We start from the raw sequence: 16,241 nt of genomic DNA on the forward strand, positions 1-16,241 counted from the left end.
CCATGTAGACCGCCAATAGGAAATGGCTGTGGGGAGTTCCCGCCATAGTCTTGAGAGACTACGGGAACTCACAGCAGCCATTTCCTATAGGCGATCTGCACGGGGCAGGAGCGTAGGAAGATCGCTCCTGCCCCGAAAGCCTGCTAGACCACCAGGTAAGGCCGGGATGCCAGGGAAAGGCGGGAGGGAAGCGAGGATGGATATTTGCGGATATTTCCCTATTCGCAGTCCGGCTCTGCCCCTATCTCCTGCGAATAACAAAGGAAATGTGTAATCTGCTTCACTTTTATTGGCTATTTGTAAGCATAGTCATTTGTTCTAGTCTCTTAAAATGTTCTTGAGTTCTGACTAGATGTCTGCATGGGAACAGGGATTGCGGGAATCCCGTGGTTCCCGTAGGGATCCCCCCCGGGCTCACGGGACTCCCATGAGGATGGAACCAGGGTTCCCGAGGCCTGGAAAGAGAATTACTAGAAGATAGACAAAATGATGGAAAAACAAAATGTCCCACCATCTACATAGGAAGGGAGATGTTCATTTTGAGGGGGCTAAGCTCAAAGTGGGAGGCCCAGCCCCTTCTCATGGTTATGCTACCAATTGTGTTTAGTACAAAATTAAGTACTTGCTGAATTTGTTTTGGGGTTTCCAATTCAGTTTTGGCACATTTTTCATATGCAACCATTGTCCTGAAAAGTGCCTCTATCAATTCTGCTTTAAATGATTTAGATGCTGTATTGTTTGATTCTTTACTCATTGCTCCATTCTTTACTCATTGCTGCATCAAAAACCATTTGTGGATCTTGGAAGGACCTCTCACAAGTTACTTGTGCTAGATGGTGGAACCAGATTTTTTTGCTGTACAGATATGAGCTTTATTTTGCCAAAAAATCCAACTCTTTTATTTCTTTTAACAAGAAATGGTGACCCTTCAGTCACATGACTTGATGTATGCATCTCTTACTTCTGTTCAATATTATTTGTTTATATTGTTGGTTTAAATAAACTAAGACTTAAAAAAAAAAATCAAAAACTGACAGAAGTAATTGCTGCTTTTTTATGGGGACAGGTAACTTTGATGGGGGACGGGCAGGGACAGAGAAGATTCCTTGTGGGAATGGGCAGGGATGGAGGGGATTCCTCACAGGGTTGAGCGTGGACGGAGGGGATTTGTCATGGGGACGGGCTAGGATGGAAGGGATTCTGGCAGGGATGAGTGGGGATGTGTGGGATTCCTGTCCCCACGCAACTCTCTAGTTCTGACTACACACATAAAAAAGTGTGCAAGTATGGTTCCTGAGCATTGTTATAGAAAATTTGTGATAGAATTACATGTAGATGTGATGTGGTGCATAAATTCATATCATCCATGATTGTCTGGTCATAAGACATCTGTTGGACAACGGATGCATAAAATGTCCATCATGCAGGTTATAATCTAGCGATAACCTTTAGGTGCGTACTTATATCGCCCACAAATTTTCAGGCAGAGCTATGTCTAAGGAAAAATGATGATGTAGTTAAGTGTAAAGTTAAGGTGATTAATTCTCAGAGTTAAATTAATAAACATTTTTGATTTATTTAAATGAAAGAGCAATATGATCTTTTCATTTTATAGTTTTGAAAAGTTTTCATTTTAAAATTAATGTAATTTGTTAGCCTGGGCAAACCAGAATACTGTACGGTATAGTTCTTTTCTGCCATCTAGTGGTGGAATGAACTATTAATGGTGTTTTGGTTTTTTAAAAAACTTTCAGATGATTATGCTAAAAGAATTTAAGGGCCTGTTTTACAAAGCCATGCGGCAACAGCCCCGAAGCCCTTTAAATCTCTATGAACTTCGGGGCCGTTACTGCAGTGGCCCAAGCTAAATGGCTTCGTAAAAGAGGTCCTAAGTGTAGGTATTCTGGGGGCATAGTTTCAGCAAAGCTGGGGCGTTAGGATGAATGGAAAAAGTAGCCTAGAATTCAGATTCTTGTGTTCTTTACATATTACTATAAAGCTATTTCTGACCCATCTAGTATAATCTTGAAATCAGAGTGAGTTTCCTGACGCTTCACTTTTGTTGGCCTTTATCTGCCATCATGTGTCTATTTTTCCAATAGGTGACATTATTTAATGACAAAAATAAATAAATACAAGCTGAATATCTTAATATAATATAATAAATCACCAAAATGATATTCAAAAAATAACCAAAACCATACGGAGAAAAGACCTCAGTTTCTTCCAAGAATACTAATCACTTGGAAAATCTCTGATTGCTGGACAGCTATCATAAGAAAAAACATCTTTGGTCTACAAAAACTCCGTTTAGCAATTCAAGTTAGTCAGTCCATTTTCAAAACACTTCATAATATAGCAATCATAGAGTTTTTCCAAGTGATTAGTATCCTTGGAAGAAACTGAGGTCTTTTCTCTGTATGAAATTATAAACCCTATCTAACTAGTCCCTGGTTTTAGTTATTTTTTGAATATCATTTTGATGATTTATGACGTTATTTAATATCATTTATAAGGTCAAGATTCAGACCCCTGAAGCAGGCCATTGTGACCGAAACACATAGTCATGTGAAAAAATTAGGACACGCCATGAAATATTAAATTCTTTCTTATGGGAGCCTTTTTGGGCCTCTTTGACCGGGTATGCTCGTAGCCATGTATTGAATATTTGACTGGGTAGTTATTTTTTGGTATGGTCTGTGACATATGCTCTTCTGCTGCTCCATGCCTTTAATTATTTTTTCTTTCTTTCTTTCTTTCTTTCTATTTATTTATTTATTTATATTTCTTTTGGGTGGGGGAAGGGGGAGGTTTTTATGGTTTTGAAAATTTGGTCTAGGCTGTATTCTTATTTCTGGTTTTCGTTTGTGCTTTTGACCAATAAATGGTTTTGCAATAATTGGTTCATGATTATTTTGTATTAAATGTTAGGATATGAGTAGAACAGACTTGTTTCTTAGGGATAGTCCCCGTAACACTCCCTGCTGTGTTTCTTCTCTAGGACTTTGATACGAACTGAGGAATTACAGGACAGCCCAGAGTGATGGCAGGCAGAATGGAAAGATGTAAATAAGGTTTTCTATACCAGATCTGCCCACAGGTTCAATACTGATGTTCCATCTACTAGAAAAAAAATTATAAAGATAAGCACCTAATCTTCCCATATTCTGTAAATTAGCCAATCAGGTGAGACACACCAATGTTTTGCTATGCTCTTGCACTTTTTATATACCTCTTGAAAATACCAGCTAAGTAAGTAACATAGGTATTTATAAAATAGCACTTAGGCAGAATATTGGCATTCCTGTGCAAAGGTGTCAGAATTCTCTGCATATAATTATGTAAATGTAAGCACCCAGAGCCAGATTCTACAAACGGGGCCTAGCGACACCTACGTTATAGGTGCTGCTCAGCGCAGTTGTCAGTCGACCACTAGGCACCATTTACAGAATCCCACCTAGTGGCACCTAGGCGTGCTTAGGCGTCTCAAGGCATCCTGGGGGTAGGCGCCGATATATAAGGTCACCTTTCACCGGGCTTAGTTAATCGGCACTTAACTCAGGGTGCCTAGCGACTCTGAAGTTAACACGTCTATTCTCTGCCCTTAACTACATGTACTTTTCAGGTATATCTCATTAGGCATTGGAAGGCGTCTCAACTTAGGCATTGCTAGGTGCCACTATGAATTCCATGCCTAACTTTTAATTCAAATTTTTTAAAATTAATTATTAAGTTAACTTCAATGACACAGTTAATTACTACCATTAAACTATCAAACAGGACTATGGACTGTAGATTAAGGTCATATGGTAATTAAATTCAAATTCACACTATAGATTTTAAATGCGGGGACAAACCTCAGATACCGGAGTAAATCTTCCCATGTTTGGGATTTCTTCAAGAAAAAGAAACCATCTTCTCTTGCACTCCTTTTAACATCACAGGCTTGAAACCCACCTCCCTACCAAATACTGTAGTTAATTACTTTGTATTACTAAATTACTTTTATTACTGTGATTTTATTACTATACTCCTTCCTGTTATTCATTAAGTTAACCAATTTTTATTCACTATTTCATTCACAATTTTAAAAATCTATTATAAAACATCTTAATATAAAAAAGCCTCTTAATTTTATAGTTTGAAATTCATATCTTCTCTACCAGCGTCCATCTGTCAATTTGATTCTCGGAACCATCAGAACACTATACTATAAATATAAAGTGCTAAATGCTAAAGTGCACTATGCTATAAAGTGCTTCTATATTATAAATATTTGGTAGGGAGGTGGGTTTCAAGCCTGTGATGTTAAAAGGAGTGCAAGAGAAGATGGTTTCTTTTTCTTGAAGAAATCCCAAACATGGGAAGATTTACTCCGTTATCCATATAAAATCTATGGTGTGAATTTGAATTTAATTACTATATGACCTTAATCTTCAGTCCACAGACCTGTTTGATAGTTTAATGGTTCTTACTATATGTATATTTCTCCAATAGAATAACCACTTAATTCTATTTTTGTTGTATTGCTACAGTTAATTACCACACCGTTTACTGTAAGCTAATTGAAGTAATTTAGATTAGACGCAGATTTTAGTTAGGCATCGTACGGTAGCCTCAATTAATGTGCCTAACTAATAATAATAATAACTTTATTTTTCTATACCGACCACAATCTTGCGACTTCTAGGCGGTTTACAGTGAAGAGAGCTGGACAATCAGCGAATTACAGAGTACAAATAGGGAAGATGTCGCTGAACAGTCAGTGATTACAGAGCACAATTAGTGAGAACACAATATCAACATGTAACAGTGAAGCGGGCTGGACAGTCAGCGAATTCCAGAATACAGTTGGCGAAGATGTCACTGAACAGTCAGTGGAAACAGAGTACAATTAGTGAGAACACAAGATATCAACATGTTGTTAATAAGTTTTAGAAGTAGTATCTGACTAGGAGATAAATCTATCGAACAATGCTATCTTTATAAAATCTGACCCTCAATTGATAGAATTCCCTTTCATTTAATTTAAGTTACTCTAGACATAAGTTAATATAACTGAATTAAAAGCCTCCATGAACTTAGAAGTGACTAAGGGACATAGATGTCAGTGTGTGGAACTATTAAAAACATATTGTTGTACTATTAACCCAAATTATTAGTAACTACGTTTCATTCCATAAAATGGTAAAATAACACATTGATAACTATGTCCCTAAGTGTTTAGTGAGTTGTGCCATTTTATAACTAGGAAATCCAAGGACATGTTTTGTAACAAAGGGGAAAATTCTATAAATGATGCCTAGGTTAGGCGCTTCTAGACACCCAAATCACAGATGCCTAGCAACACAACTAAAATTCACACATAGTTTTTTTTAATTGGCATGGTAATTAATCACATCATTAAAAACAGATTTTTTTAAAAATTAGTTAATTAGAGTTAAGAACATAAGAATGGTGCTTGATCAGTTACTTTAATCTGTAGTTGATTCCCTCCTTTATTAGGCAAATAATACACTTGGGAAAAAGGTGGCAATGTTTCCTCTGGAATTTGTAGAATTTCCTAAGCAACTCCCTAGGAGTTACCATAGTTAATCTTGGAAAGTTAATCTCAGATTATTATTCCTTGCGTTGTTCTCCAGTGTTTCTAACTTCTTCCTAAGATTCACTTGATCTTTAACAAGGGACTGTTGTACTTGTTTAGTTAATGATAGTTCCTGGTCAAGCTTCTGAGCAGAAGATTTTGAAACTATCAGATCCTCTTTTAACACCTTAAGCTCTTTAGTATGTTGAATCAATTTTGCTTCAACATATTGGAAATTGGGGCTAATAGTCTTTGTAAAGTTTGTAATTAAATCCCATAAGGACTCAAGAGTCACTTGTGCTGGTTTATCCAGAATTAAAAGCCTTTGCTGAGTATAGAAATGCTCACCGTCTGTAGAAGCTGATTCTTGACTTTGTTCCAGTTGATTTTCTTCACCTCCGGTAGCTGACTCTCCCCTGATTTCTCCTACAGAGACACCCTGAACTAGGGGCTCTGTTTCCAAACTCTCCAACGGTGGACTTCTCGCCTCTGGGGAGAGTTCCCCCCCCTATCTCCGGGGTTTCCTCTACCCCTGGAGAGCTGGTAACTCAGGGTTGCAAGGGTGAGGCTCTCATGTCGGGACTAAGCTTGGTGTCTGGCCCAGGAGAAGCGACTCTGGTTTCGTCAAGACTAGGCGCCCTCAATGGGCTGGCTTCCGGCATCGCAGCTACTTCCCCCTGCATCCTCCGCAAACACTCTTCAATGTTGCCGAAGGTCAGGGACGTCAGGACGCCGCGAGGCGCTAGCAGCACTCCTGCCTCGCCTCTTCGGCATCTTAAAGGTAGGCTACTAGAGCCGAAGTAATGCACAGAAGAAAAAGTTCTGAGTGGTGCGGTTCAGAAGCAGTCCTCTCAGCACTTCTGTACCGCAGCCATCTTGAAAATCCATTATAACATTCTTAGTCTTGTTAACTATCCCTTTTTTAATAATTCCTAACATACTGTTTGCTTTTTTGGCCACTGCCACACATTGGGCGGAAGGTTTCATTGTTTTGTCTACGATGATACCCAGATCCTTTTCTTGGGCACTAATCCCCAAGGTAGACCCTAGCATCCGGTAACTGTGATTCAGGTTATTCTTCCCAATGTGCAACACTTTGCATTTGTCCACATTAAATTTCATCTGCCATATGGACGCCCAGCCTTCCAATTTCCTAAGGTCCGCCTGCAATTTTTCACAATCCGTATGCGTTGTAACAACTTTGAATAGCACTGAAGTTGCTCAGAGTAGGATCCGCACCAGGTAGTGATGGATTCACTGTGGAGTTTTTCAAATCATTTAAAAACATACTATTACCTCATCTTTTAAATTTATATCAATCACAACTGACTAAGGGTTGTATATCGGGTACTATGGCGGAATCTTTAACCATTGTTTTGCCAAAGCCAAATAGAGATCCCATGTTGGTTTCGAATTACAGGCCTATTTCTTTAATTAATGTAAATGGAAAACTCTTGGCTAAGTTATTGGCTTTAAGATTAGCCAAGGCTCGCCCTTATATAATTGGTATGCACCAAACGGGTTTCGTTGCTCAAAGACATTCTTCAAATAATACCAGATTGGTATTTCATTTGTTAAATTTAGCAAAAACAATGGATGATCCAGCCTGCTCTGTTTCTTTGGATGCAGAGAAGGCCTTTGATTGTGTAGAATGGACTTTCATGTATCAAGCTATGGATTGGTTTGCTCTAGGATCCGGGTTTATTCAAATGATTCAAACCTTGTATAGTTCCCCTTCTGCCAGATCATATATTAATAATACATTTTCAGAGCGCTTTTGTCTGAAGAGGGGAGTTAGACAAGGATGCCCCCTATCTACTTTGCTTTTTGATATTGTTTTGGAACCCTTGTTGCTGGCCATTCAGCAGACAAAGGAGATAAAGGGAATTCCATATGCAGGTCATGATTATAAGGTTTCGGCCTATGCAGATCATATTTTGCTTCATTTGAAGAATCCTGAATCTACCGTCCTGCAATTACTGAAATTGATTGATTGATTTGGTACATTTTCTGGTTACAAAATAAATTGGAAGAACTCTGAGATTCTTCCAATAAATGTACATTTGACCTATTCCCTTTCATTTGGAAGGAAGAGGGATTAAAATATTTGGGTATTATGATTCAAAGAACTTTGGAAGATACAATGACAGTAAATGAAAAGTCTTTTACGAAGGTGCGCTAGCGTTTTTAGTTCACGCAGCAGATTAGTGTGCGCAAACCCTGCGCTACGTGGCTAGAACTAACGCCAGCTAAATGCTGGCGTTAGTGTCTAGCACATGGGGCATTGTAGCGCAAGCTATTCCGCCTGTTAAAGCCCAAACGCAGCTTAGTAAAAGGAGCCCTGTATTGTTGAAAGTCAAAGAAATGTGTGAGTATTGGAACCCACTACATCTTTCTTGGTCGGGGAGAGTCCAAACCATCAAAATGATGATTTTGCCAGTGGTTTGTTACCAAATGAGTATGTTACTTGTTTATTTTCAAAGTTCATTTTATAAAAAATTAAATGGGATTCCTACAAAATTTATTTGGCTGGTAAAACTGCTAGAATGGCCTTGGTATCTTTGCAAAAACCAATATTGGCGGGTGGAGTAAATTTTCCAAATTTTTATAGGTATCATCAAGCCTTCATTCTGCGTCAGGGTATGTATTGGATCCTTCCTGAACTCATGGAGCATCTTCTGGACTGGCTGATATTAGAAAATCACCTCATGTCCCCATTGTGTCTGAGCCATATCTTGAGTATCAAGTTACCCAGAATATACAAGGACAATAGTATTCTTTTTTCCACCTGGAATACATTGAAATTTATTAATAATTTAACATCTACTCCAATACAACAATCCACATGTCAATCGCTATGGTTAAACGCCAAGATACAAATTGGCAAGTCTAAGATCCTCTGGAAACATTGGCTGAAGGCAGGTATACGTACTTTGGATGATGTGATCTCCAATGGGAAAATGCTAAATTTATTACAACTGCAACAATCATTTGGCATCTCAAAATTTCAAGTTTATAAATGGTTGCGGTCGAAACAGGCCATTCAGAAAGGTTCCCTGATTGGTGAAATTTAACAAATTATAGCTTGCCAGGCCTATGTTTCCTGACAGATTTACTAGGGCATCAGGCTGCCAAGTGGTATAAATTAATATCTGAATAAAAAACCTAAAACTAGTCTAAAAGACATTTGGAGCATTGAGATTAAGCAGCAGATTTCTGCTACTCAATAGCCACGGATTTGGACTTGGAGGATGAGATGTACAGCGTCAGCATCTATGAGATAAACTTGTTTTTTTTCTGTTACAGAGTTTTTGGACCCCAGTTTGTTTACAAAAGTTGGACAGTTCAAAGTCTAATAGATGCTAGCACTGTCATCTTGAAATAAGGACACTGGATCATTTGTTGTTCTATTGTCCCTTGATACTCAGCTTTTGGAAATCAATATGGGGACAAATCAATTTGATACTGGAATCTTCAATTCCGTTATCCTATGAGACGGTAATCTGTGGGACATTATTAATGACTAAACCTCCATTAGAAAGATATAAAAACAGACTCTTTCTCATTATGACTGGGATAGCCATGCAGATGATTACTAAAATCTGGAAAATTGGGACAGACTTAATTTTTCCTTTTGGTGGGGATCTTTATGTTTATGTTATAAATATGAAAAAATGAACTCAGAAATATCATGTCATAAATTAATATGGGGTCCATTGACAAATTTTGTTAATTCTGATTAGTTGAATTATGCCTCTATTTTCTATTTGATTTGCACATCCGGGGAGGGGGGTAATATATTTTGTAGTATTCATTGATCAAAGGTAAGTGCTGTTTCTGATTTTATAAATATGTATAATTTAATGCACTTAGGGGTCCTTTTATCAAGCTGTGGTAGGGATTTAATGCACATAATACCACGCATTAAACCACCTGACGCGCTAGCCGCTGACGCCTGCATTGAGCAGGCGTTAGTTTTTAGCCGTCCGCGGGGGTTAGCGTGTGATGAAATGTCCAACGCGCTAACCCCTCTAGTGCGGCTTGATAAAAGGAGCCTTTAGTTTCTGTTCTTGAATTAGGGTGGGGGGAATATTTTGTAATATTCTTTGTTTGATTGTAAGTGATGTTTATGAAGTTAATTGTACTTATATTTCATTGCACTGTTCTTGAATTGAAAATTAATAAAGTTTTTTTTTAAACAACTTTGAACAGTTTAGTGACATCTGCAAATTTAATCACCTCACTCGTTCCAATTTCCAGATAATTTATAAATAAGTTAAATAGCACCAGTCCCAGTACAGACCCCTGCAGCACTCCACTGTTTACTCTCCTCCATTGAGAAAAATGACCATTTAACTCTACCCTCTATGTTCTGTCCGATAACCAATTCCTAATCCATAACTGAACTTTGGGCCAGATTCACTAACCTGCCCGATCGGGCCCGATCCGGTCAGGTCCGACGAATTCAGTAAAGACATATTCAGATGAGGGTGATTGGAGGAACGCCCACATCTGCCTGCACGGATCGCTGTTGTGTGATCCACGCACATGTGCAGACCATCTGTAGATGGTCTGTTCATGCCCGTCCGAGCCGGGCTGTTTTTTGTTTGTTTTTAATCTTTTACCTGAGAGGCCCCTTCACAATGCGGGATTGCTATGCATCACCTTGGAAACGTTTGCGTTTGAAGCTGGAGCAGCTGCTGGGCTGCGGAAGACCTCGCTTCCTCTTGCCCCCAACTCTCCTGCTCTCTGCCACCCTTCCCCACAGTGCAACCCCGCTTTAAAACCACGGGCTTGCACTGCGGGGAAAGGCGGCAGAGAGCAGGAGAGTCGGGGCAAGAGGAGACGAGGTCTTCCGCGGCCAGAGTGGAAAAAAAGAAAAAAAAAAAAAACAACCGTTCAATACTGCGTTTCTTTCTTTTCCCGGAGTCTTCTTTGGTGGACACTTCCAGTCTGCTCCAAAGGATTTGAAAATCATTTTTGTGCCGCTGCTGGTTTAGCATTCAGGCGGCAGACATCATCGAGGTGGCAGAGAGCAGGGGGAACCTCAAGAAGAAGGTTTTTTAAAAAAAGCTCCTTCATTTTCCATTTACAGCAAATTCTACTGTCAGCTGCGCCAGAGCTGTATTGTAGAGGTTTCCTTTCAAATCAGTTTGGTTTTCAGGGCAGCATGGAGCAGGTGAGTCGGCAGAGACGTGAGCGACTGGTCCTCACCAGTCGCTTGGTTTTGGATCGGTCAGCCCAGCCCAGCCCAGGTGTACCTGAAAAATGTTGGTGAATCGCTGCCTTGCTAGATTTGCATGCCATTTTCCTCATTTGCATGCGTGGATCGGATTGGGTGCGGCCAGAAGGTTAGTGAATCGGGTCGGGGTCGTAAAGGGGTCGCAAACTGATCGGTACATAATTAGTCTACTTAGTGAATCTAGCCCTTTGCCACTATCCATGACACTTTAATTTTGTCAGGAGCCTCTCGTGAGAAACTTTTATCAAAAGCTTTCTGAAAATCTAGATACACTATATCAACCGGCTCACTTTTATCCACATGTTTATTCACACCTTCAAAGAAGTCAGACAAATTAGTGAGGCAAGATCTCATTAAATCATGTTTGTCTATGTGTTCCACAATTTTATTTTTTATAATCATTTCTACCATTTTGCCCAGCACTGAAGTGAGGCTTACCATTCTATAATTTCCCGGATCTTCCCTGGAGCCCTTTTTAAAAATCGGCGAAACATTCAGGTACTACAGACGATTTTAGCGACAGGTTACAGATCACTAACAGCAGGTCAGCAATTTCATGTTTGAGTTCTTTTAGTACCCTGGGATGTATACCCTGGGTTGCACGCAGAATACCACGCTGTGCCTTGCTACACCTAAGTTGAGGCAGCTACTGGCACCTAATGACACTTACCTGAAAAGTAGGCTTGGTTAGGGGCAGTGTGTGTTAAGTGCCAGTAAATTAGGCCAGAAAAACCCTGGCCTAATATGCCGGTGCCTACCACAAGGATGCCTAATGACACCTGTCTGTCCCAGTGGACTCATAATCTATCTAATGTACCTGGGGCAGTGGAGGATTAAGTGATTTGCTCACTGTCACAAGGAACAGTGCAGGGTTTGAACCTACAACCCCAGGGTGCTGAGGCTTCAGCTCTAACCACTGCGCCACACTTATTTTACACATGCAAAAGGGCTCTTATTATACTGCATGGCTGAATACATGTCTGTGAGTATATGTATCAGCAAGCTGGCATGTACTTATAGGCATTCCTAGGAACATAATTTGGGTGGAGCAGGGGCAGAGTTGCAATGTATGTTACTTCACATTTTATATCAAACAATAATAAAAATAAAAACCATTCTGAGCTCCCTTGTATAGAAAATTGAATAAATAAATGCATGCACGTATATACACAAATGTGTCTGTTCTTTGGAATAGATATAAATATGTGCAAGAGCATGAATGTATTACCGGAGATCATTGTAGGAATCTATTTTATAAAGACATCCAGGTACTTATGTTGCCTTTTTGGACTCTGCACATTGGTGCACTGTTATAAAATTAGCCACCACACGTAGGGTTACCAGATTTTCTGATGTAGAATCCTGGACACATGGCCCTTCCCCATTCTGCCCCCATCCTGCCTTGTTCCGCCTCCAGCCCTGCCTTGGTCTGGCCCCATCCCTACCCCCACAAAGCCTCATCTTTCTTCTCCGACCTCTGGGCTGTATCTGGAGGACCTCCAAGCATGCATGGATGCGTTTGACATCATCCGTGCATGCTCAGGGACCCTCCAGACGCGGCTGTTGTCGGGGCTTTCCAAAACCTGCACAAACTACCAGGTTTTGGAAAGTCCATCTGGACACCCAGACAGTCCTCTAAAAAGAGGACCTCTGGTAACCTTACCCACATATATCTGTGAATCACTGTGTATGTTGGTGGTAGTATATTAATAAGTAGCCTTTTTCTAATTTAGTTTCAATACTTTTGATGCCTTTTATTAGAACAACTAGTCTTTAAGCCCGTTACATTAACGGGTGCTAGAATAGATGTGTCTGTCTGTCTGTGTTTCTTTCTCTCTCTCTCTCTCCTTGGCCGCTGTCTGTATCCTTCTGTCTCCCCCCCCCCTGAGCAAAGCTGTCTGGCCCCAGGACACACCTCCCCCCAAAGCAGGCCCCTTTCCCTCTCCCTAACTGTCTCTCCATGGCCCTCTTCCGTCTCCCCCCCGAGCAAAGCTGTCTGTCCCCAGCACACCTCCCCCCAAAGCAGCCCCCTTTCCCTCTCCCTATCTCTCCATGGCCCCTTCTGTCTCCCCCCCAGCACACCCCTCCCCCCAAAGCAGCCCCCTTTCCCTTTCCCCCTGGCTCCCGGTATTGATTCCCTTCTTACCCTCCCAACATCCAGGCGTCTTTTGGCCTGCTCCTCTTCACCAAAGCAGCCTGCGATCGTGGTGGCCGGTTTTAGCGAACCTCGCAGGCTGCTCTCCAACTTGGTAGCACGTTCCCTCTGACGCGATCCCGTGCGTCAGAGGGAGCGTGCTACTGAAGCTGGAGAGCGGCCTGCGAGGTTCTTTAAAGCCGGCCACGATCACAGGCTGCTCTGAAGGGGAGGATCAGTGGCGGCAGCGGCGAGTGAGGGCGGAAGGTGACACGGTGATTCCTTCTTCTGCACGGAGGTGGAGAGCGGCTTGCAAGGTTCGCTACAGCGGCTGGCAAACCGCTTTGAAGAGGAGCGGGAGGGAGGAGTCGCTGGTGTCTTCTGCACAGTTACGCACAGGCGCCGTGAGGACTGGCATAGAAGCACACCTCACGGTGCCACCGCTCACGAATTTTCAAGAGCGCATGCGCCTCTAGCATTTTATTATTATTGATTGGCAACAGCACGTCAGTTCAAAAGAAAACACCTCCTTCATCTTAAACATAAGGCACAGCCAAACCATTTGAGGGTTAAAAAAAATACATTCATTTAAATAGAGATATTAAGATAAGATATTGTATGATTAGATTTTGCTCAATGTATCTTCATTTCATAAAAGACTTATCCTTCTTTTGTCCCCCAGTGTTGGTGTTCTGTGTGCTTATGCTGCAAATCAACACCTAACTAACCATGTTCGTGGAGCAAAGAAGCTCGTGAACAGCAACTTCAAAGACTTGAAAACTTTAATTAACGACATGCCAGTGGTAAAAGAGATTTTAGATACTTTCTTTTTAAGACATTTCTATATACCATTCAGTTGTTGTGCATAATGTACATTTGTAAATTTTTGTAGTATATTAAAGTTTCTGCTTTTAAAAGTGTCTATATTTATTTTGTTCTCATTTGGTATGACATTATGGGCTCCTTTTATGAAGCCGCGTTAGCGGTTTAACGCGCGCTAAACCACCGGCCGCGCTAGCCGCTACTGCCTCCTCTTGAGCAAGCGGTAGTTTTTCGGCTAGCGCGGGGGTTAGCGCGTGATAAAAAGTCGTGTACGCTGAAGCCACTAACGTGGCTTTGTAAAAGGAGCTCTATGTTGTATAAAGCCAAATTGAGTCCATAGAACTGCTTTGTATGGAAAATTATGAATAATTGTACCACTATTCAAATGGTGTTATACATTTACAATCCTGTAGATTTTCAGCTCCTGTATGGATAGTGTTGAACTGAAAATGCCTCTAATTGGCCTGACACTATGGGGGCAATTCTTAAATAGACACACCAATGCCTTCATGGGGAGCACCTGTTCTGTAATAACATATGAGTAACATTTGTATACCGCATTACCCTTCAGATCTATGCGATTTAACAAAAGTAAAATACCTCTACAACACAGAGTGAAATACATTTTCAGTCTTTCAAAAATTTTCTAAATAAAAAAGTCTTTAATATTTTCCTAAAATTTTGATGATATGTAGATATAAAGAATAAAGAAGCTGCTTGAAATGACAGTAGTCGATTATGATAACTTTTATTGGCAATGGAAAATCAAAAAGGGAAGCTATTCGAGTAGAACGTCTATGATGGGAAAAAATAAATTGATCAACTAAATAGGTTGGAGGCATACTAAATATTACTTTGTGCCCAGATGCCCAGATTCTTTTATAGGTATTGGTGTAAACATGTTTTAGCATGCCTAAAATAGGTACACCCATTTAACCAGGGCAATGGCAGGAATAAATGGGTGTGCCTAAGTGTGAGACTTGCCCATGTCCTGCCCCTTTTCTGCTCACTTGTATGTGACACTCCCTGCCCTGTAAAGCATTGCAAAATTTGTGACATCCTTAAGAGCGTATTGTCCATATATATCTTGAAAATATCAGGTTAAATGTTTGTCAGAAGTCCCTCATTCCACTGTGCTTTTGCCTTATATTTTATTTGCTATAATTTGGCATTGAGGTATAATGTCTGAAAAATTGTCAGTTTGACAGTTTATATTTAAAATTTCTGTTATGATTTTACAATGTAAGTGATGTTGCAACCTGCTTAGATTATTTTTTTGATAATGCAGGGTACAATTTTTTTTTAAAATAAATAAAATAAATTTATGTTCTAATGCACTTGTCCGCTCCCTTATAGAATATTGTATAGTGCACTTAAGTATGTAGTGCTTTCCTGTGCAGTTATAAAATTGCCTTTCTCTTATATAGTGAAAGGAAGAAAAGAGGGTAGAGCAAGGGAGAAGCCACAATATTATCCAGATAGGGGTGATATTCAGTCGCTATCAATATAAAATATGCTGAATATACATTATTTATTTATTTATTTAATTTTTTAGCCTATTCTCCCAGAAGAGTCCAGAACATGTTAAAAGTTTACATACATAATATGAGTTAGCAGTTTACAATTTTACATGCAGTTAGCAGATACAAGATACTCATACATACAAATAGGGGTTGACAAACAATTTGTTGTGAGTTTATATGGGTGAAGGTATTATTTTTAAACAGGATGGGTTCTGCAATGCATCTTCTCCCATTATTAGCAATTTCTTGTGAATACGGTATCACGGTATAGCAGTTTTTTGTGGATAACATAGTTGCAGGAACTATTTGCGTTGGTAAGATGGTTTTGGCAGATAACCACAGTTGAAGGGACGTTGGTTTATGGGATAGGATGTATGGTTTGCGGGATTACAGATTTGACAGTCTACTTGACTATACTCGGAAAGAGATGAGTTTTTATTGCTTTTCTGAAGATAAGTAGTTTAGTTAATGATCTGATAGCTGGCAGGATTTCATTCCATATTTTGGGAAGGAAATTAATGTAGGCACACTTCCAGGTGCTTTCTAGTTGGAGGGTTCGTGCTGGTGGAGCAGACAGTCTTCTTTCAGTTTGTAAATTTAAAGGTTAGTTTGGGATATATGTTGTTAACTTATCTGACATGTAGGGTGGGATCATGTTGTTGAAGTATTTGAAGGCTAATGTTAGAGCTTTGAAGATGCATCAGTTTCGAATGGGTAGCCAGTGTACCATGGCCAGTGCATGGATGACGGGGTCACAGATATTCAGGTTTTTGAGAAGGCAAACTGCTTCATTTTGAACTCGTTGTAGTTATTGCAGGTTTTTTGAGGATAATCCTATAAATAATGAGTTGCAGTACTCCATGCAGGATAGTACAAAGGCTTAAAGTAATTGAGTGAATTCTGCTTCGGAGAAGTATGGTCTGATTTTTCTTAATT

At 40.1% G+C, this 16,241-nt stretch overlaps 1 protein-coding gene across 3 annotated transcripts in view; it reads left to right on the forward strand.

Annotated features, from left to right (window-relative positions):
• PROM1 (prominin 1) overlaps positions 1–16,241 on the forward strand; it is a 170,270-nt gene that overhangs the window by 35,384 nt on the left and 118,645 nt on the right. For all 3 annotated transcript variants that reach the window (XM_033948839.1, XM_033948830.1, XM_033948849.1), the window contains one exon: positions 13,643–13,763. In XM_033948839.1, the coding sequence (XP_033804730.1) occupies positions 13,643–13,763 (121 nt within the window). The remainder of the gene's footprint in view (positions 1–13,642; positions 13,764–16,241) is intronic.

The sequence above is a fragment of the Geotrypetes seraphini genome, chromosome 1, assembly GCF_902459505.1.
Source record: "Geotrypetes seraphini chromosome 1, aGeoSer1.1, whole genome shotgun sequence".
In the NCBI taxonomy this organism is placed as follows: Eukaryota; Metazoa; Chordata; class Amphibia; order Gymnophiona; family Dermophiidae; genus Geotrypetes; species Geotrypetes seraphini.